The following is a 24,294-nucleotide window of genomic DNA, read 5'->3' on the forward strand; positions in this document are numbered from 1 at the left end:
AGATTCAATTTAGGTTGAATTTTTTGCAGAAAAGCTCACAGACACTGTTGCTGACTTTCCATCCATTAAGCAAGATGGATGAAACTTTTCTTCCTCCTGCTCCCCCCAAGGCACACACCAGACTTAAACTCATACCTTGCCTTCTATGCCTGAGTTGCCATTATTTTTACATGGATAGCTCTGTGTTGTCTGTTGTTCCTACAAAGTTTAATTTATTGCACTGTCCTACCATTTTGATTTATTTTTTAAAAGTATTTTTTTTTCTCATTTGTTTTCCCCCAATGTCTCAAAGGGGCGAACCTCCCTACATGCCCCTCCCTTCTACCCCCAGGCCTATTATCTCTATTTTTAACTTTTGAATTTGCTTCTCATCTGTAACTTAGAAAGTGGCTTAACAATTCAAAAGTAAAGTAGCTCCTTCTGATGACTCTTGAAATATTTATTCAGATTTAGTCTACCTGGTGTAATTTGCAACAGATGGCTTTAATGGTGGTGATGCTTCTGCTTCTTCCAAATTCTTCTAAGGCAAACGTCATCTAGAGGCATCATGGTGGGAGTAGCTTGGGCCTTAGTTCTGGCTCTGTGCAACCTCTAACAAGTCATTTAAACCTCAGATTGCTTATTCACAAAAGAGGACAAAAAAAATACTTACTTTGTAGTGTCATTGTAAGGACTGTGCTTGGCAGAATGCTTACCACATAGCAGCCTGTCAAAAATACTATGTATCTTTTCTCCATCTTACCTCCATATTGAGTGCTGCGTGTAACCCAATCATGCTGTATGCCAGGGGCTGTCTGAGAAGTGAGTACAGAATAATCATATCTCCTGCCTGTCTCAACATCTAAATTGTCCATAATGTAGAACAATTAGCATGCAGAGAATAAATACAGCAATTTTAGAGATGTGAAAGATGTCTGGGAGATAGCCCTTGAGTTGTGTCTTGAGGACAGGCTCTGTGGCCATGAAGAGATGGTTGAGTAAAGGCACCAGGCATAAGGAAGACTTGGACTGCTTGAAGGGGTAGGGGTGGGGTGGGATGGACAGAGGGCAGGAAGCTTCGTGGTTTTCTTGGGCTTGAGGGGAACAGTTGCAGAGCAATCTGACATATTGGGAGGTCAAAGTTAGGACAAACTGTGGTGGTCTTAAGAAATTGAGAGAGAAGTTTAGACAGCACAGAGCAGAGCAGGGAGCAGGAATTCAGGTAACTGTGTTGCTCTTGTTGAGTGGATGATCTTTCTGGGTGGCAAGGAAAGGGATTTTTATGTTTTTTGATTTCTTTTATTTGTAGCTATATTTTTTATATGTTTCCCATAGTCTGAAAACAATTTACATCATGATCTAGTATACTTACATGTGCTTGGATGTATTTGTTATGGAAGACAAATTTTGTGAAGAAATAGTTACCCTTACTGTGTATGCTGCACAGGACTGACAGTATAATTTGCAGGATCCAGCACAAATGAGGAGGTACAGTTTTTGGTTAAAAAAAGGCTATTAAAGGTACTTAACTATGCACTTTTCCTTTTCTTCCCTGGTCTCTCTTTTGCTTAACTTGTCATGATTTTTTTTGTCATGGCATTCTACGTAAAGAAAAATACATTCAAAATTTAAATTATTATGGTGAATTATACCACTTATCTTTATATAGTGCAATGCCAGTCTTAAATGAAAAAATAAGAGCATTCAACTCCTATGTGGAATCACCTATCACACAATTTGTATTTCTTAGCTCATCCTTACATGCATTTTGTTCTTATCAGAAGAGTGGAACTATCATGTAAAACTAATTCAGTGATTTGATTTACTTTACTTCTCAGTCTGCACTCATTCTACCAACACTCTCTACCTTAGGCTTACTGAAGAGTATGGCTGACCAAAAAAGGAAGCTTGGGTTGACGTATGTTTCCCTTTTCTTCTGTGTCATCTTCAGGATAAGTGACTGATGACTACAGAGAAGCAACGTGAATGAAAAGAACAGGATGGGATTATCCTCGGCCATTCTTATTTCTTAGAAAGCCATTGCCACCCTTCTTTGGAAGCAGGTTCTGGTTTTAATAGAGAGTGCCCCCTAGGATGCATCATCAACCCCATCACCCCTTATTAAAATGCTAATCCTTTACTCAGTTTGAATCTCTGTAAACTCTCATGCGTGGTGGGTTCAGCAGAATTCTGTTCTCTTGAGGCATCGAAAATTTTGAAAGGAGTGGCGAGGAACTGTCGACGTCATATTGTGTGTAAATCCTCTCTGGGTGAACGTGCTCCATCGTGTTATTGGACTTCTTGTAGAAAACAAAAGTTTCAAGGCAAAGCATTTCAGATCATAACAGCAGAGCATTTAACAAACTGGGGGATCCTTCAGAGAGTGGGGTCCTATATGAGTGTAGAGATTGCCCAGATCTACTTTCTGTTTTCTTCTGTTTTGTTTAAAAAACACTAGCTGGGATCCACTGAAGGGTCAAGACTGGCAGATTAGAAAAGCCTGGAAAAGCCAAAGTGGTGAAGTCATTCAAAATAAGGACTTCAGTATCATATTGCTCTGTCTGAATCCTGCTCCCACCCCATTTACTATCTATGAACTTGAGAGTAACTCCATTTTGCACTTGTAATGGTGTTAATTTACAAAGTTGTTATGCACACTAGGTGAGTTAATAATACATATTCACATATGATAAGCACCCAATAAGTATTAACTAGTAATCATCTTTATTAATAGTGTTGCTATTATTATTACTATTATTATTAAGTCTTGCTATAAATGCTGATGTAAAAGTGTTTCTTGAATGAATCATAAGCATTAGTACTTATTCTAAAATAGGTATTTTCTTAGTTTACCAACATTTGGTATTTTTTGTGTGTGTTTTATCTTATTGGAAGATTGTGAAATATTATAGTAACCAAAAAATGAAGGGTAATCCACACCACACTTAAAGCAATGGAAATGCCTAAAGATTATTGTCTATTCAGTATTACAATGAAAGGTCATTTATGTTTCTCCTACCCAATATTAAAACAGGTAGATTTTGGGCATTTCTTAGTTATCAGTTAAGAAGAAAGTGACCAGCTGAAAGATATCTTTCCTTCAACTTACAGAGTCAGAATTATTCTTTTTCAAGTGAAATTTTTAAATGATGACTTTCAATCATAGGTTAAAATGCTAGTGGAGAATGTTTTCTGTATTCTCAAAAAAATAGCATACATGAATTTTTATTATAGATACAGACCATTGAATCCTTCAGTCATACCACTAAATGAAAAGGGCACAGAATCTGGTAAATGCTCCTCAATACCTGTTGGAACAATGTTAAATCTAAGTCAGCAAGTGCTGGTTGATATGTATTGATCACTTCCTTGATAGGTTCATGACAAATAGGAGTATTAGGTAGCTAACTTGTATATTGCCATAATTAATTAAATATCAAGATTTATTTTTCCATTGATGTTTTGGCATTTCATGTTTATGTGATTCTCTCAGAATTAGTATTAAATTGATATATCATCATTTTGTTTGAATGTTTATCAATTTCTAATACATAAGCATATTTGTGGTTAGATAATCATCTTAAAATGGAGCTTTCTGGAATCCTGTACATAGATTTATCTCAGACTACTTTAAATATAAATTATTTGGAACATGGAGATACTGCAGAGAAAGCTGTCGCATGAATAACATGTTTTTATTTACCATTATTGACCACAGTTCCTTTAGTTTTAGGCTTTATACATAATTAACGAAGACTCTCTAAATGGAATGCCTGGTAACTTCCATTTTATGTAAAGATGGAAGAAGTAAAAAAATTACTATGGAGCGGATATAAACACCCGAAATGCTAAATGCTTAAGATATCTCACTTTGTCTAAAGCAAAGAGAAGCATACTGTTCTGCAAAATTCTGAAGCAGTTCAATTGCATATCCCCTCACTTAGAGTCAATAAAAAATTCAGGCATATTACCTATGCCAATTAAGTTAGATGAAAAATAATCCAATCTCTTTATTGAGAATGACTGATTTTCACATTTATATTGCATGTCACTTTACCCTGAATGAAGACCTTCGTTCCCAGATCACTTTGAATGTGTTGATGCTTGCTTTATACTTACAGTAATAATGGCATTGTTAAGTATGTTATTTTTGTATTTCATAGCATGTTATTAGTAGTTGATAGTGAATGTTGGAAACCTAAGATGATCAAACGGTAACTTTGTAGTAATTGGGATTAATAGCTATTGAAAGTGCATGTTTAATCTATTTGTACTTTGATATTTGAGAGAGGTATTTAATCCCTTAGGTATATAATGTATAATTTTTATTTATTTATTTATTTTAATATATAATTTTTAAACAAATATTTAGGAAAATATTTTGGTTCTCTATCTCAAGTTTATTTTTTTTAATTTTTTAAAAGATTTATTTATTTATGCATACAAGAGCTGGGGTACAGGCCAGAGATGTGGGGGGTGAGAGGATTCACCAGAGACAGAGTGTGGAATAGAACAGGAAGACTGAGTGAAATACACTGCTGAGGGGAGCAGTGGGCGAGACAGGAGAGGTCTGCTGTGCCATGTGGGTAGCTCCCTGGCCGGCTGGGGATTGAACTCTTACTGCAGAGGCTGCGGACAGCTTCATAGTGCTGTGATTAACCCCTTGTGCCACGAGGAAGGCCCTCCCATTCCATTTCTCTGAACTCTTCAGGCTGCCAGCTGTTGGTCACTCCAGTCTGACCCACATTCCAGACTTTCCTTTCTACAATCTAGGAATGTAAGAGTATTGTGGATTTCTATTATATGCAAGTGTTACTTTTGCTACCATGAGAAATTTTCTAGAATAGAGAAGTAATTTAAGTGTGGCTACCTCTTTTAAATACTGGAATATACAAGGCCATTTGAAGGTAGTTGGACCAACCAGAATTAAAAGCAGGATTCAAGAATTAGTCCCCTTATTAAGTAACTCTGAGTCACTGGAGTGCAAGGAGGAGCAATTAAATTATTGTGATGAACCAAAACTAATTTGCAGCATTATTTTCATGAGGTTATAAAATGAGAAATGAAAAAGTAAAGCTGCATATTCTTGGTAGTTCAGGTAAACCTACTCTGAGGTACTTTATTATTTGCAGTCCTATTTATCTGATACAGATTTTAGAAATTATATCAGAATTTATGAAGGTTATAAGATAATAGAGTCATGGATTCCAGATATCATAAATATGTGCCTTATTTTCTGTACACTGGATATTTCTGATTTTGATGAACACCTAAAACATCTGAAACTAAAACGATTGAAATAAAAATGTAGGGATAAAAACAAAATTATCTGTGATCTGGGGAAATCGATGATAATGATCCTGCTTTTGCTTTCTGTCTACACTTAGATAATTTTTTACTGCCATTTAAAGTCAAGTAAAATAACCATGAGGGTTAAGATCAAGCCCATACAAGGATTTAATAGTCAAATTTAAACATCAATTGCTTAAGAGATGATACATAATACCCTGGAGTAGGAATCAAAGAATAGAATAGAACCAAATCTTTCAAATTGCAGTTGAGAAAACTCAATATATATATAAGCCAATGGATAAAGTTATTTCCATGTACTATTTTAAATTGCCAAAGAAAAATATCATTTGTGATATTCTTGTGTCTGTAAAGAGTTTCCATTTAAGGTTATGGGACATAATGAAATGTATGGAGAAGATTAGTGATTAAAACACATTTGCGTTCTATCGCTATATTAGATTAGAAACATTCAAAACATTAGTGCTCTATTTGATTAGTTTTTCATCTTTCTTAATAGCAATGTACTTTCATTCAGAGGCGTGATATGAGAAAGGATATTGGATATTGTATAAGTGGTAATAAGGTTCAGAGGAAGGCTGGTTGATCGCCTCTTATAAGTGTTACTAGATGTGGATCAGCTCTTCCTCTGGACCTGCCTATTCACTAGCCTTCCTCAAGAATGCCTCCAGCTGGCTGAGCCTCCTAGAAGAGCTTTCCTTAAAATCCAGTAAGATGTGACAACCACAATCTGTATGGCAAGTTATATTAGAAGGTCAACATATTTTGGGGCCTCCCTGCTGGCGCAAGGGGTTAAGACGCAGCACTATGAAGTTATCCACAGCCTCTGTAGCACCAGTTCGATCCCCAGCCAGGGAACTGACCCACATGGTGCAGCAGACCTCGCCTGTCTTGCCCGCTGCTCCCCTCAGCAGTGTATTTCAGTAGATCTGCCTGTTCTGCTCCCCACTCTGTCTCTGGGTCCTCTCACCCCCCACACCTCTGGCCTGTACCCCAGTTCTTATGTGCATAAATAAATAAATCATAAAAAATGAAAGAAATTCAACATATTTTCATATCTGAATGTAGTTTACATTAACTTTAGCTAATGAATGTTATTTTATTATCACCTTCTTACCAATAATAATTTTAATTCTACCCCTAATAATGCAACACATTAAAAAAAGAGTACATGGTTTTTTCTTGTAAAGGCCACATTTTTCCCTTCTGCTTAGAATATTATTTTATATACTGAGAGCCATAAATTCCTTGTTTCCCACATTATCCTCAGTAATCTACTGGGTTTAATGAGCTGCTTCTTAAAATTAACATTTTGTTTTTAATTTAACATTTTTATGAGGCAGTCTCAGCAGTAAATCATAGTAAAATGTTTATAGTCACAGGGAGCTTTCTTACTTACTCTGTAGTGTTTTGACTTAATGGTTAATATTTCCATAAAGTATTTAGACGTGGGCTTTATTTTGTTATTTTTCTTGTTACTTCTCTGATTAATCTTCAGTTTTACACACTGAACATATTAAAGTATGGTTTATAATTTGACTTAAAATAATTTTTACTAACTCTCATATGAAGGGATCCTTTAAACAAGATTGGGAGTTTATCATCAGTTATGTGAAATTATTACTAATTATTAGGTAGCTTTTCTTCTTTGAGAACACTAGGGTGTTGCAATGTTTCTAAACCAAAATCCTGAGGTCCTGAAGCTAGGAAATGCTTTCCTGGCAGTTGTTCTAGTGGCAGAAAGGCTAAACACGCACCAGCGCCTGTTTTCCATTTGTGTAGGGGAAACAGATTCATATTTATTATGAACTGCACATAATGATAGGACTTCCTACCTCAGCAGCTCTGCTTTCATTTCTTAGGCAATAAAATTCATAAGGGATAAGTGAAAAATAATTGAGGAGCATTTTTATTTTTAGTAGAGTGTTTGTTATTGCTTTACTGTGTAATACACACTAAAATGTCTATTCATGATTCAAAGGGAAAAAAAAAGATTAGAGCTGAATTGGGGTGTAGTGTGCATCCAAGCATTGAATTTGATGCTCAGTGTAGTAATTGAATGAGAGCAGTATTGTGTATCGAATTCATCCTTGGTTAGTGAATGGCTTTTATCACAAAGGTTTTCTGGTGGGAGAAGATTTCAAAAAATTAAATCCCTTTTCTTCTAGCCAATGGGTAGGTGCTGAGGGTGGGGGTGCTTTTTGCATGTAAGGGGGTGAGAAAGAGAAGTCGCGACAGTTAGGGAAGGAAAACAATAGGCTGTGGGACTTGTGGGAGCTTTTTCTGACCTCTACCTTGACAGCAAGAGGCTTCCAACCTGGTGGCTGTCACCCAGGAGGTGCCTGCAGGGGTCAGAAGGGGGGTGTGCAATGACATCTGCCCTGATATTCTCTCTAGACCATAATTTTTGTGCACATGGTGTCTTAGTTTGTTATTGCTGCTGTAACAAATTCCCATACATATGGTGCTTTAGAATACACACAAACATGTTGTCTCACAGGCTGGAGGTTAGAATTCCAAAAGGGTCCTTGCTGGTGTACAACCAATGGGTTGGCTCCTTCTAGAGGTTCTAAGAAGAAAATTTGTGTCCATGCCTTTTCCAGTTGTGTGTGTGTGTGTGTGTGTGTGTGTGTGTATACAGAAGAACTGGGGTGTAGGCCAGAGGTGCAGGGGTGAGAAGATTCACCAGAGACAGATGAGGGGGCAGAACAGGCAGATTTTACAGAAATCCACTGCTAAGGGGAGCTGTAGGTGAGACCGGAGAGGTCTACTGTGCCATATGTGGCTTAGCTTCCCTGTCCAGGGATAGAACTCAGGTATTAGTAGTGACAGCACTGAGAATTAACCCCTGGGCCATCAGGGAGGCCCATTTTTTCTAGTTTTTTAAATAAATGGTCTTTGAGTCCTTGGGTTATGGTCCCATTCCTCATTTAGTCAGTAATGACCAATCAAGTCTTTCTTGAGCTGCTTCATGCTGACATGGAGTCTCCTGCCTCTCTTACTTTGTGATTACATTGGGTCCACACAAGAATAAAACATGATAATACCCCCCATATCAAGGACAGCTGATTGGCAACCTTAATTCCATCTACAATCTTAATTCTCCTTTGCCAGGCAGTGTAGCATAGTCACAGTTTCTGAGGCTTGGGATGTGATTATCTTGGGAGGGGTGTGATTATTTTACCTAGCACATACAGCATAATTTGTGGATCTCTATGGAGGTTGTACTCCAGTATTCTTTCTCTTCAACCCTTTATGTCCTCATCCTTCCCATCCACATTCTGTACTGGCCAGATTGAGACAAACACCCTCTAACAACATGAAGAATTAATGGACAGGACCAGTGGCTTTTAAATTTTATGTTCCTTACATTCTGTTTGGATGCAGTAAATGTTCTTGAATGTCTACAGTTCATTCCTTTAACAAATACCTTTTGAACATTTGTGTGCTGAGCTCTGATAAGCGCTGGGATAAAGCAATGAACAACTTGGGGGTGTTCTTGCCCTGTGGGTGCTTACACTTTGGGGAAGACTGGTCAACACTAAATCACTAAATTGGTAAATGATAGAGAAGTAGAACAGAGCGATATCAGTGACTGACTGGTTGCTGGACTTGAAATTAGGAGAGTTTCCTGAGATCTGAATAATAGGAAGCAACCAAACATGTGAAAAAAAAGGGACTATTCTAGGCAGTAGATGAAAGAAGTACAATGCCATAAGGTAGGAATGCAGCTTCTGTTGGAGAAACAATGTGTCTGGAGTTTACTGGACAAAGAGAAAATGATAGGAAATGTGTTCTAAGAGGGAATTAAGGTCCAGATCATGTATCTGTAAGTCATGATAAGATGATAAGGATCTTGGATTCTCTGTCTGGTGGTCAGACATTGGGGAGGTTCTAGGTAACTTTTATGATTTATTAAGATCGCTTGGCTAGTGTGTAGATTTCGGGTAACAGGGTAGTAAGAGTGGAAGAAAAGAGGTGCTCATTATAAGCTATTGCAATAGCAGTCCAACAGAACATAATGATTTAGAGCAAATTGATAGTTGAGATAGAGTAGTCACAGATTGGGGATACATTTAAAAGGGGGTGAAATTGACAAAAATTAACATTGGAATGGATATAGGGTTTGAGGGCAAGATGAAAATAAGGATAATTACAGGATTTTGGGGTTGAGTGGTGGTGTCATATCCTGGGATGGTGAATATAGAGAATGAGCAGTAAGACATGGAAACAGAGTTCCATTTTGATAATGTTCATGTTGAGATAACTATTAAACATCCACAGTGAGCTGTCAGGTCAGGCAAGTGGACATGTAAGTTTCTGTGTTCCACTGGAGACTAAATGCCTTTACTCTACATAGTACCTACCTTTAGTAAGTTGTGGTTAGAATGTCTGCTATTGTTATACCAATTAATTACACAGTGGTTACACATTATGAACTAAACCCACCGATTTACTGTGCAAGTTTAACTTAAAGTAACAATAACAAGAAAGTGGTAAGGTCTTGAAGTGTGTGAATAATATTGCCCTTGATGAAAAACTTGATATTTTTGCAAATGTATGAGATCCGTCCTTGCAAACCTTTAAAGGTTTTAATATTCTGTCTTTGCCTTCTTCCATGGAGTGTATTTTTAGTTGCCTTTTTCTGTCATTGACAGAAGGGGGACATGTTCTTATTGCATTTTTCTAATTTGTTTTCCATTGTATTTTGGCAATTTGGCAAAGGAGTCTGGTAACTCTTTGCTGTGAATGATTTAATTAAATTTCCTGCTTGAAGACTACTTTACTTTCGAACATTCACATTGGCTCACTGAACTTGACCCTGGATGAAGTATGTTGACATACACATTCTATTACTAATAATTCCAGGCAACACCAAAATTTATCATTCGTTGATTTTAAAAGACATCGTGAAACCCGTTATGTGGCCAATATGTGCTGAGCGCAGGACTTACAAAGACAAAAGATTTGATTTATGCCTGAAAGATCTTGTGTTCTAGTGGGGAGGAGAACAGAGTTGGTAAAAGAAATCGTTGAAAGTAAGTGTGATTCATGAATGAGTGTGTGAGATAGAAAATGGTTCCCAGTGGGGTGTGATTGTTTGTTTGATTGTAGGTGGTGGTGAGGTCAGAGACGACTTTTATAGAGCTGAGTAGGATTTGAAGCATGAGTAAGACCCCAGTAGGCAGTCACATGGACATAGGGGTGAATACAGTAAATCAGGGGTGGAGGGCACAGGTGTGGGGCATGAATGGGGTACCATGACATGTGGGTTCTTTGGTTATCTCTGATCATGGGCTACAATTGAGAGGTCACTCCAGGTGATGAAAAGGACATGTCTTAATGGATAGAGTTGAGGTCAGAGCATAGAATGACTCATCATGTGGATACTGAAATTACTTAGTTGGGAGGGTGCAGGATGAAGAGAAACTTGGGTTGGTGAGATTTCCTTTAAAATGGAATTGAAGAAACAGTCAAAGAAGAGGCTCTAGATTTATATGAACCAATGGTCTCAATACAGGATGTCAGCATGGCAGGGGGAAGATTTGGAAGGAAGCGCTGGCCAAGCATGTGAGGGTGGTGGGGAGTGGGGAACATAGAGCAGGACAGGAACCAACATTTGAGAAAGAAATTGAATTAGGAACCTGTCTCTTGTCTCATATCAATAAATATTTATTGAGAATGTGGTGTGTGGAGTGTATCATGCTTGCTTTTGGGAAATAAGGACTGTTAAGGTATGAAAGGAGATAGCGGGTAGATCCGTGGAAAGATGGTGGCCCATGTCTCTTGTGATCTTCACACACGATGCTAAACCTATCAGGAGCAACCTTTTCCTATTTTCCAGAGTGACTGCTACACGGTAGCTCTTTTTTTTTTTTTTTAAGATTTATTTATTTATTTATACAAGCACTGGGTAGAGTCAGAAGCACGGGAGGGTGAGAGAATTCACCAGAGCCAGAGCAGGGAGCAGAGCAGGCAGAAGGACCGAAGGACACTGCTGAGGGGAGCAGCGGGCGGCAGGAGAGGTCTGCGCGCCATGTGGGATCCTCCTCCGGTGGCCGGGGAGCAACCGGGGATCGAACCGGCGCTGCAGAGGCTGCGGGCAGCTTCGTAACCCAGCGCTCAACTGCTGCGCCACCGGGGAGGCCCTACACGGTAGCTCTTAATGAATATTTGCCAGTCCATCGGTTGAATGAAAGTCATCCCATTTATTTTAAAACTCCCATTTTCCTTCATTCAGTATTGTCCACTAATTACCATATCATACTGCCACATGCAAATATCTATTGTATGTTCAAATAACTTTTACTGATATTGGAAATGCTCATGATTTTAAAAAATATTCATTATTTTTTAAATTTTTTACATCATTGTTCATATTTAAATAATATTTGTTTCCCCCCACCCCCTCAGGTGCAGTCTCCATAGAGTTTCCTTCCTCAATGCACCCGTGCACCATCACCTCAGTCCCCAGTGCTCCTCCCTCCCTCCCTCTGGCCCCTTTCCCTCCTCCTCCCCTGCAGGATGTCTCTGATTTATAATTGTCTGTTTTTGCTTTGTTGTGTTTTGTACTGTTATTATTTTTTTTTTACACTGATGTCTTATTGGGTTCCCCTGTATTCCTACTATAAGTAAAACCATCCGATATTTTTCTTTTTCCTTCTGGCTGATTTTACTGAGCATAACTCCTTCTAGACCCATCCACATTGCTGCAAATGGCATGAGTTTATCTTTCTTGATTGCTGAATAATATTTCATTGTGTATATATGCCACATTTTCTTGATCCAGTCATCTATTTTTGGGCATTTGTGTTGTTTCCAGGTTTTACCTATTGTTAATAGTGCTCTTTTGAATCAATGTTTTTGTGTCCTTTGGGTGGATCCCTAGGAGTGGAATTGCCGGGTCGTATGGTAGCTACATTTTTAGTAGATTGAGGAACCTCCAGACAGCTTTCCATAGTGGATGAACCAATTTGCACCCCCACCAGCAGTGCAGGAGAGTTCCTTTTTCACTACATCCTCGCCAATATTTGTTGTTGCTTGTTTTTTTGACATGTGCCATTCTTACTGGTGTAAAGTGGTATCTCAATGTGGTTTTGATTTGCATTTCCCTGATTATAAGGGATGTCGAACATTTTTTCATATGCCTGTTAACCATTTGCAGTTCCTCTTTGGAGAAATGTCTTTTAAGTTCTTCTGCCCATTTCTTGACTGGATTGTTTATTTTGTTTTTATTGAGTCACGTGAGTTCTTTGTATATCTTTGTGATCAGTCCCTTATCAGTTGACTGGAGCGCAAATATTTTTTCCCAATCAGTGGGGTGTCTCTGTTTTGGTTAATGGCTCTTTTGCTGTGCAGAAGCTTTTCAGTTTGATGTAATCCCAGGTGTTTATATTTTCCTTGACTTTCTTTGCTTTGGGTGATGAGCCTTTAAAGATGTTATTGTGATGTATGTCTTGTAGTGTTTTACCTATATTTTCTTCTATATATTTTATGGTTTCAGGTCTTGTGTCCAGTTCTTTTATCCATTTTGAGTTGATTTTTGTGCATGGTGAGAGGTAGTGGTCTCCTTTCATTTTTTTGATGTGGAGGTCCAGTTTTCCCAGCACCATTTGTTGAACAATCTGTCCATGTTCCATTGCATATTCTTTGCTTCTTTGTCAAAGATCACTTGTCCATATTAAGTATGGCTTTATTTCTGGGCTCTCTGTTCAGTTCCATTGGTCTGTGTGTCTGTTTTTGTTCTAATACCAAACTGTTTTAATTATTATGGCTTTGTAGTATAGCTTGAAGTTTGGAAGTGTGATAACTCCTTTCTCCTTTGTTTTCATCAGTAGGGCTTTGGCAATTCATGGTTTTTTGTGGCTCCATATGAATTTCATCAGTATTTGTTCTATTTCTTTGAAGAATGTCATTGAGATTTTTATTGGAATAGTGTTGAATCTGTATATTGCTTTTGGTAGGATGGACATTTTAATAATGTTAATTCTTCCAGTCCATGAGCAGGGGATGTCTTTCCATTTCTTTATGTCTTCTATTTCTTTTAACAGTGTTTTATAATTTTTTTTTTTTTGTATAGGTCTTTCACCTCTTTTGTTAGGTTTATTCCCAAGTATTTGATTTTTTTTTGGTTTCAATTAAAAAAGGGATGATTTTCTTGATTTCTATCTTCAGATTGATTCTGTATAGGAAGGCTACTGATTTTTGTGTGTTGATTTTGTATCCTGCTACTTTACTGAACTGGTTGAAATGCTCATGATTTTAAAGTACAAAATACCTTCAAAATTATGTATACAGTAAATCCCAGTTTTATGAGTAAGTGAATGTGTGTGTTTATGAAAGAGAGAGGGAGAGAGTGAGAGAGCGATAGCGAGAGAGATCAAAATGCTACAAGTGGTTATCTTTGGGTCATGAGATTAGAAATATGTGTATTTTCTGCATCCTCCCAGTTTTCTAAAATGCATAAAATAAACTAGAATCACAACATGCTACTTAAAATACTGTTTTTCTAGAAATTCATATTACTCTATTTTTTATTTTACAGAGCCTTTTAGCAATTATTACAATCCCAGTAGATTTGCTTCCATCGCAAAGTTTAATTTTCTAGCTGTTCTTCCCTATTCTGTCACTCTTTATTCCTTTGAATTCTTTTCTGACCTTGGTTTCTTGATTTTCCTGACCTTCAGTGCTGCTGAAGCGGTCCAGTTAGACATCTCATAGTCTGTTGATGAACAGAATCCATGTCTCTCTTCATCTCACTTCCCCCTCCTCCCCACCTAAACACTTAGATCTGTGATTACACAATGTTGAGTTTTGTTGATTTGTCTCTCTGCTGTTTATAGCCTGATGACTGCCATTTTTCCATTCCAGTGCCCTTACAGTTTTATTTTATGTGTTCTTCTTTTCTGGTGAAATGTTTATTCTGAAACACATCTGCAAGCCATACACAACTCTGCTAAGATGCAGTTAAACAGTTCACTGAATGTGTGTATTAAGATTATAGTCTTATTGTACCTAGAGTTTTCTCTTCGTAGATTCTATGAGACTAAGTGCAAGATTTGGATGTGAAACATGGTCCAAAAGGTCTTGTACATAAGTTATGATGAGAGGCCACAGAGTCCGACATCTTTCTCTGGAGGTTGACTCCAGGAACATTACATGGCTGAGTATAATTGTCACCTGAGCTAATTCAAAGGTAGAAATGAATGTCAAATATACCCTTCCTCCCTGCATTTTCCTTTTTGAACCATTTTAGAAGGTAATATTCAATCAATTGCATAACCCTTTTTGAAATTAATTTATTCTTCATCTGTGCATCTCGAACTTATGAACTCCATATGTAGAATAAAGTGGAATTTATTTTTATTGTTTCTACTATTGTTTCCTGGAGTTCCAGGTTCCAGAATTTGATGGAGAAATAAATATCAACTTACCCTATCTCCACTGATTCCAATTTTGTAGACTGGGATTTCTCCCTTTCACTTTTCATCCTTTCATCCTTTAGAACAGAGTAATTGTCAGCTATTTTCCAAGTCCCTGAATTGTCCTCCCCCTACCATTTTTAGCTCAGGATTACTTATTAAGTGCATGACCAAAACTCTGTGCATTTATGACATATATGAGAGCATCAGCACATTTCTGTTTTGTTCCTATATTCTTTCTTTGGATATCACTGAACTCTTGGCTGCAATTTCATTTTGGATCCATGCCCTCAGTTTTAAGATATGACTGAGTCAGCATATAATCTGGAATATGTTGTGTCCTGGGGGATCATTCACTGTAGAGATAATTCAAAATATTGGTAGTTCCCAATGCTGACATCATCATCTGATAGAGTTTTTTTTTTAAACATATCTTGTATATGTGTATGCATTATCAATTTTATATATACCTAGAGGATGATTTAACTAAGAAAACTCTGGTGACAAAAAAATTATTCTGGACTCCTTTAGCATACCAGAGATGATGGCAGACACAAATCATTTGTTGAAAAGACTTTGCTGGATGATAGGAAAACCAGTCTGGGATTAAATGATTATTGCAGGATTAACCAATTGTTGTAGGGCCTCCCTGGTGGCGCAAGGGGTTAAGCACAGCACTGTGAAACTATCCACAGCCACTGCAGCATGAGTTCGATCCCCAGGCCGGACAGGGAGATACCTACATGGCACAGCAGACCTCTCTTGTCTTGCCCACTGCTCCCCTCAACAGTGTATTTCAGTAGATCTGCCTGTTCTGTTCCCCGCTCTGTCTCTGGTGAATCCTCTCACCCCCAGCACTGATGGCCTGTACCCCAGTTCTTGTACGCATAAATAAATGCATGTTTTAAAAAAATAGATGATTGTTGCAGATACTTCTCAAAATGAATTAATCCATGTGAATGAATCTAGCATTTATAATCAGCTTTGAGGGGAGCTCTGTTGTCCCTGTTTTTTAAAAAGGAGAGTAGAGAAGCTAACATCCAGTCAAGTTACAAATAGAGTAATTAAAATGGAAAATGGCTCTCTAGGACCAACAAAAAGGGCTTGAGTTTTGTTAAATTTTCTCCCTCCGTCCCCTTTTTGCTCTATATCTAAGCTTCCATAACTCTCAGCTATAGCCCTTACCTATTATCGTCCTTAGCTCAGGGTGCCTCGGGAGGTGTGTCTATATCTCTGTCTAACCATTGGCAGCTTGAGGGAACAGCCTACATCTCATGCGTATCTGAGACCATTGCATTGTGCCTTACATATAACTGATCCTCAGTGAATATAAACATCTATTTTACATTTAATTAATAGTGACTTCATCTCCTCCACTACATACAGTATTATGTGTGTGAAATTGTCGCACAGTTGTACTCTGGGAAACAACCTCTGCTAGAGAAATAGAGGGGGTCTTAAGGCAAAAGATAAAAGCACATTTTCTAGGCAGTGAGGGTAATCAAATACTGTAATAGATTACCAGGGAAGGAGGTGAGATCTCCATCCCTGGAAATCCTTAAAAATTGGACAGAGAAAACATCTGTGAGAATGACTGAATCATTAAATCTGGCTGGAGGCAAGTAGGTAGACACAATGACAAATGGTTCTGTGGCTCTTTGATTACTTGGCCTGAAGAAAAGAAGACCAAGAGGAGACGTTTCAATGACTTCAAATATGGAAAGCAGCTATTATTGTCTTCCATAGAAAAACAAGTCGTGGGAGCATCACCCGAAAGTCTTAGAGATTTAGGCTACATTTTATAGTTAAGGATTTTAAGATGTAGGTTGTGAAAATCCCGTGGAAATCTGCAAAATAAAAGATTGATTTGTGAGATGTGGAGTCAGCTTTATGATTCTGTTTGCAGTAAAACATTTTTTATGTTACACTGAATAGAGAGAATTATTCCAATACATTATGTTCAATGGATACTATTCTTTTGGGAAAATCATATTTTGAAGCACCAAGCATCATCACCCTTTTGTGGATAGAAAGGGGGAACAGAGATAATAGGTGTGACATCCTCCCCATTTATAGACCTGCATAAGGTTGTGTGATTCCATTGGGAGCCATAGGATGAGTCTGGGGCACAGCTCTTCTGTGTGGCTCAGCCTTGTTTTAGCTCCTGAACCTTCCCCTATGAAAATGTAGAACTAGAGAGAGAAGGCTACAAAAATCCCATCAATACAAAGGGCACCAAAACACCTTTTTTTTTTTTTTTTAAAAAAACCTTATTTTAAAAAAAAAAAGTAAGTATTTGTAATTCCAACATCTGGCCACACGATGTCACAATTGGATTTTGATTTTCATTCTGTGTTTGTCTCAAATAACAGATGAAGGCATTTTCAAAGCTGGAGCAGAAAGATCTGAAACGCGGGGGGCAGCAGAAATCCAAGAAGATGAAGATACCCAAGTTGAGATTCCACTTGATCAGGTAATCTCCATGCCTTTTAAGATGTGTGCATACCAGTTACTACTATTTTCTTTTCGTGTTTTATATTATCTGCTCCATGCTGTCCCTATGGATTTGATGGATTTGATAGTTAACACCTCCCAGGTGCTGTTGCTAAAGGATCTTCACAACAAAACAAAAACCTTCATGTCTTCCTAGTATTACTGCAAAGTATAATCATTTGGATTGAGTCTTTATTATTATTATGGAAAATAATGTGTCTTTAATAAACAGCCCTGAAGGGTGAAGGTGAATTGGAGTTAGATAGGAGATACAAAGGGGGCAGGAAAGGTCGCTGCAAACAAGAACATCTGGGGGGTGGGGGAAGTCTTCCTTTTAGAAAAGCTATTTTCCCCCCTTAATGTCAACATATTCTTTTCTTTAGGGTCGTGAAGTTGTTGTGGTTGGAATTTGTTTTTCACAAAGGAATCGCTGATATAAATGCAACTCCAATATTTGCTGTGTGCATACTGATTTTCTTTCCCAGGCCAGTGGAACTCTGGACTTTTAAGAGGCTGTGTGTTTGTGTGTGTGTGTTTGTGTGTGCACGCGCGCGTACGTACGTGTACACATATATGTGCTTATGGAAGGGAATAACAGTTTTAATTCTGGTTAAATGATGCAAGAAATAAGAGCCAGCTAAGCTTTTTAATACAAACCAACCAGGTTTCTTACAATTCTAAGTGGAGGATTGGAATTTAAGTGAAGAGGGGGTAATCATAATCCCAGGCTCATGGGAATAAGAAGTCACTAGGAATTGCCGCTTGTCCTCCGACTGTGATGTGATATTTCCTTTTCAAAAAGCAAATTTCACAACCCAGCAAATTCCATAGATGATCTTCTCAATCGTATTTGTCTTAACAGCACGGTAGGGAAATTGCTGCTTGATTATTCCACAGGCATTTTCTGTAAGCATCGCCTTCCTGATGAAAAGCCTAATGTGTTAAAAATCACACCGATTTTAAAAATCCAATTTATTACCCAGGATTAGCTACAACTAATAATTTTTCATAAACTCCAGTTATAGGTATTCTTTTTTTCTGGAGGGAAAATGGAATTTAAAGTCTTCTGTGAAGCTGTAATTAAATAGTATTTTTCAAGACAAAGAAGAGTAATCATCTTGTATATATAATACCTAATAGCTGCCGAGTCCAAGACTAATTTATATTCCAAAGTCAAAATGCCAAGTACCAAGAGATAAACATAGTGATATTACCCAAAGAGAAATCTCTTTGTTAATCACTTTACAAGTTATAGGTTCTGTGATGGGCATTTCTTTACCGATAAGTTTGAAGATCACAAGGAAGGGGACGAGGTAGGGACAACTGTTGTCTGATGAAAGGCCTTGGAGAAGTGTCTGCAGCGCTTGATTTCTTATTGGACTAGAGAGTGCTAGCTTAAAGTACAAGTATGCAAGAGAGACCAATTAGACAAATTGGCAAGAGCTGGGCAAGTTCCACAAATTGATACTGGTTTGAAGGAAATAAACTAACAGGTCAGACTTACTTTCTTCTCTGGCCCTGTCAATAACAGAGTTGAACTAGTCTATAGCTCAGGTGGTTGACACAAGATGCCTAGGAGGTCAGGTCTAGAGTCATTCTCTCCACTGTCTGGTGACCTTTTGCTCCATTTCTGAAGCAGTTATGTTATAGATATCCTGAGAAACAAAGGAAGAATGTGGAGAGATAAGTAAAAATCTCTTGAGTAGTCAGAACAACGCCGAGGATGTGCCCTCATGGTACAGTTCATGAAACAATAGCTACTATTTATTATCTACTGAGTGCCAGGCACTATACCAGGCACTTTCATCTCATATAATTGTGACAAGGTAGGTATTTTACATGTGGGAAGAAAGTTAGCTCATCAGGTAGAATTATTTACCTAAGATTGTACCGTGAAGTAGACAAGTTGGAATTTATATGCAGGTCTGTGTAACTTCAAGGCACAGGCATGAGCTTAGGGGCAAGTATTAAATGATAAAAAAAGAAATAAGGGGTTGAAAATTAACCCAGGAAAGGAAAAATTCCTGCATAAGAAAGGAAATGTAGTGATCATATATTACTTGGCTTAGTTATAAATGATAGCTTTGACTCAAACCTAGTAAATTTCTTTGGAGTAGTTTTCATCATCTAAATCACTCATTTTGTAATTTTAGTCAAAGGGTCACAAAGAAGGGAGTGCGTGTATAAATATCATGTGCAATTGGCCAAGTAATTTATCCATGCCTGAAAAGGAGATCAAGTTTTAGAAGTAAATATCTAGGCTTCTCTTGGGAGATAATTCTCCACACTTTCTTGTGTTTCTATCACATGAGTAGGCACCAATAGTCTTTGTTCTGTACTAAGTTTTCTTTTTCTTTTTCTTTTTTTTTTTAAGATTTATTTATTTATTTATACAAGAACTAGGGTACAGGCCAGATTGCAGGAGGGTGAGCGGATTCACCAGAGACAGAGTGGGGAACAGAACAGGCAGACTGACCAAATACACTGCTGAGGGGAGCAGTGGGCAAGACAGGAGAGGTCTGCCTCACCATGTGGGACCCTCGCCAGCCAGCAGGGATCTAACCGGCACTACAGAGGATGCAGACAGCTTTACAGCGCTGTGCTCAACTGCCTGCGCCACCAGGGGAGGCCCTGAACTAAGTTTTCAAGGATGTTTGAAAGACAGAGATAGTGACTTCCTCTAAAACAGAAATTCTCCACAGTACATGATGATTTTGTTTTAAAGGGGGGTAGTTGGCAATTTCTGAGACATTCATGATTGTCATACCGGGAATACAACTGGCATCTACTGTGTAATGACCAGAGATGCTGCTAAATATCTTGTACTGCACATGACAGCCCTCAAAAATTATCCATTTCAGGGCCTCCCCTGGTGGCGCAGGCGGTTGAGCGCAGCGCTGTGGAGCTGTCTGCAGCCTCTGCAGCGCTGGTTCGATCCCATCTGGCCAGCGAGGGTCCCACATGGTGCGGCAGACCTCTCCTGTCTCGCCTGCTGCTCCCCTCAGCAGTGTATATCGACAGTCCGCCTGTTCTGTTTCCCGCTCTGCCTCTGGTGAATCTTCTCACTCTCCCGCTAATCTGGCCTGTACTCTGGTTCTTGTATAAATAAATAAATAAATCTTAAAAAAAAAATCCATTCCACAGTGACAATGGTGCCGGGATAGAGAAACCATGCTGCTGTGGAGCGGAGGCCAGCCTTCTTTACTGTTCACTTATTAAAGATCATGACCCCCCCCCAACATGTTTAAAGGTCAGACAGGCTTACTGCCCAATATAAAAGATTTTGTGCCATTGCTTTATATACTTAAGACTTGTTAAAATGGTAAATTTTATGTTATGTACATTTTACTACAGTAAGAATATTTGTAAAAATAAAATTTGGGTTTCTTAGAACACCCCCTGAGATGCAGGCCACTGTGTACTAACTACCTCTTTCAAATTGTCCTGTGGAAACAGGACCTCAGGGAGTAGGCAGTGCAAATACTGATCCCCTGACTACTACTATTGCCGTGAGCAATAAAGATGGTTGTCTCTGACCCAGTCATCTCTTGTCTTCTGCTAGCATCCATGAAACCATGGCAGGTTAATGTGTTAGCTTGTGCTTTCACGGTCTTTGATAGTCATAGAGGTACCCTATAGCATGATGACTCTGTGTGTGTGTGTGTGTAATGGGCCATTGTGGACCATTCCATTCCAACCAAAAAAAAAAGTCTGGGAAATGCAAATGGCCAACAGGCATATGAAAAAATGTTCAACATCACTTCTCATCAGGGAAATGCAAATCAAAACTACCATGAGATAACATCTCACACCAGTGAGAATGGCACATATTAAAAAAACTAGCAACAGCAAATGTTGGCGAGGGTGTGGAGAAAAAGGAACTCTTCTGCACTGTTGGTGGGAGTGCAAACTGGTCCAACCACTGTGGAGAGCTGTGTGGAGATTTCTTGACCTACTAAACATAGAGCTTCCATATGATCCAGCAATTCCACTCCTAGGTATTTACCCAAAGGACACAGAAACATCAATTCCAAAGAGCACCTGCACCCCTATGTTTATAGCAGCACTGTTTACAATAGCTAAGCTTTGGAAACAGCCCAGATGCCCAAAAATAGATGACTGGATCAAGAAGATGTGGTACATATATACCATGGAATATTACTCAGCATTTAAAAAAGATAAACACATGCAATTTGCAGCAACATGGATGGCGCTGGAAGGAATCATGCTCAGCGAAATAAGCCAGAAAGAAAAAGAAAAATACCGGATGGTCTCACTCATAGCAGGAATCTAGAAAACTTAAATAAGGGACCAGGAAAATGAATAACTATAAGAAAGTGAAAATCAAAATCAACCAAAATCTATGAACCAGAGACACTTTTGGGGGGGTGGGTGGAGGGACGGGAGGGATTGGGGTCAAAATGGGGGGGTTGAAATTGTATGGGGAATATAAAAATAAAATTTATTATCAAAAAAAATAAAATAAAAAAATTATATATGAGGAAAATATCAAACAGAAGTGAAGATAAAATTGGAGAAATGAAGATTTGTTCAGTTCATATTTAAAATGGCTCAAAATCATAAAGGTATCAATGGCATTTAATAGTAATAAAGTAGCTATTTTTTGGTAAAGATCCCAAAATTAGTACAATAAGACTGAGAGGGGATTGAAAATAATTGAGGAGTCTTGCCTCAATTGAATGTAGTTTTAACTACATTATTGAATGTAGTTTTAACTCAACCACTATGTTGCAATGGCAGTTACATAGGCCTCAAAAGGTCTGAAACTATATAACTTATGTAACTGGTAGTCAGGTCTTTGGGGTTCTCAAATTACTAAACAATTTTAAAATCATGTACTGATTTCTGGAAACTGCTCTCTCCAACAGGTTCACACAAAGTATCTGAGTAAAGATGGAGAAAGTTGGTGTTTTGGGCATGGTGTGGTAACACACATTTGATGAATTGTAAGCCTATACCTATATAATATACATAGTCTTATGAACCCATGTTACCTATGTAAAATAAATAATAAAAAAATAAACAAATTAAAAAAAAAAAAGTCTGAACTTGGCCCCAAGTCTAGAGTCTTTTGATTAGTTAAAGACTAGTTAGTGATCTTGGATTACTAACTTCCAAATCCATGGGAGACTGACAAGTGTCCCATTCTTTTTTTTTTAAATGTATTTGGGTAAGGCTAGCACAAATATCTTTTCTTTGGGGGAGAATTTAGATTTAATAAGAGTAAGGTACTCTTCAGAGTTTTTTTTTTTTTTTTTTACATGCACATCTCATGTCAATCTGGTAGCCCACAAGCAACAGAACAAGTGCCTGATGCTGGGTGTGGGTAAAATTTGCACCACTCCTCTTCTGAGAGTGGACAAATTAGTATTAGACAGATCAGTAGAAGAAAAAGACCAAATTTAATAACATATGTGTGGAGAATTTTCAGGGCTTCAAATTCTATCTTAAACGGGATAAGCCAGGGGTTTATCCTGTGCTAAGGGATCAGGAAAGAGGAAAGCATGTTTTCATATGACAAAACCATACTCATGTTTACACTGACTTAAGGTAGGTTTCTCTACCCAAATGCCCAAAAATAGATGACTGGATCAAGAAGATGTGGTACATATAGACCATGGAATATTACTCAGCAATCAAAAAAGATAAACTCATGCCATTTGCAGCAACATGGATGGAGCTGGAAGGGATCATGCTCAGCGAAATAAGCCAGAAAGAAAAAGAAAAATACCGGGTGGTCTCACTCATAGCAGGAATCTAGAAAACCTAAATAAGGGACCAGGAAAAAGACTAACTGTAATAAAGTAAAAATCAAAATCAACAAGCAACTATAAACCAGAGACACACTACGGGGGTTGGGGGAGAAGAGAGTAGGATCAAAACAAGGGTGGTGGGAATTTTACAGGAATGATAACCAAGATGAAAATGCATACATTGTACAAAAATGAAAAATGATATAAAATATATAAAATAAAAAATAAATTAATAAAAAGGAAAAAAGAAAAAAAAAAGGTTGCTTATAGTGACATCCCTAAATCAAGGTCATTTTTTTAAAGTAATGGTGAGTTTTTCCATCATGAATCCTTAAGCAGTGAAGAAAGCATTTTTGTAAATTACAGATTGTGATTATTTTCTTTAGCTACCTACTTATTTATTTAAAACCCACTTGTACATCAAAGTGATACATATAATATTCTAAAAAGTCAACCAGTTTAACAAAGATTATAACAAAAAAAGCAACCACTTGTCCTTTTCTTCCCTCCTTGGGTCTCTCCTCCACAGAGGTAATTGATTTCAATTCTAGAAGAAATGATTGAAGTATGTCCTTGATAATCTCATTCTCTCCCTTTCTCTAACTCTCTTCTGGAATTCCATACATCTGGATGTGGGGCTGCCTAGACTGAACCTCTAATTGTCTCTTCTACTTTTCATCTCTGTGGATTTTTTTGGTCTATTTTCTGAAAATTAAAAAAATAAAAAAGCCTCAACTTTCACCTTCCATCAATCATTTTTTTTCTAGTCATCATATTTTTTTAAAAAGATTTATTTATTTATTTGTTTGTTTGTTTGTTTATTTATTTATATAAGCACTGGGTACAGTCAGAAGCACTGGAGGGTGAGAGGGTGAGAGAACTCACCAGAGCCAGAGTGGGGAGCAGAGCAGGCAGACTGACGAAGTACACTGCTGAGGGGAGCAGGGTGGCAGGAGAGGTCTGCGCGCCATGGGGGACCCTCCTCCGGTGGCTGGGAAGCAGCCGGAGATCAAACTGGCGCTGCAGAGCCTGAGGGCAGCTTCGCAACCCAGTGGTCAACCGCTGCGCCACCGGGGAGGCCCTAGTCATCATATTTTTAATCTCTAAGAGCTTTTTCATAATCTGTGTTCCTTTTTATAGCATCTTGTAGTATGGATGAATTATTTTCTCTGGTCTTTTCAAGTTTTAACACATTATTTTGAACTTTATTTTCTTGTACCATCTTTGATTCTTTCTTTTCTCTGTCTTTCTATTAGAGCCTTCCAATGACTATCTGGTTAGTTTTTGGAACAAGGCATTAAGAAAACTATGTACAT

At 38.0% G+C, this 24,294-nt stretch overlaps 1 protein-coding gene across 1 annotated transcript in view; it reads left to right on the top strand.

The window, feature by feature from the left end:
* DCDC2 (doublecortin domain containing 2) overlaps positions 1-24,294 on the top strand; it is a gene marked incomplete at both ends in the record, with an annotated part of 167,226 nt that overhangs the window by 122,800 nt on the left and 20,132 nt on the right. Inside the window, one exon of the mRNA XM_084259528.1 lies at positions 17,084-17,184. Coding sequence (XP_084115654.1) covers positions 17,084-17,184 — 101 coding nt within the window. The remainder of the gene's footprint in view (positions 1-17,083; positions 17,185-24,294) is intronic.

This window comes from Talpa europaea (assembly GCF_964194135.1).
Source record: "Talpa europaea genome assembly, chromosome: 2".
NCBI lineage: Eukaryota > Metazoa > Chordata > Mammalia > Eulipotyphla > Talpidae > Talpa > Talpa europaea.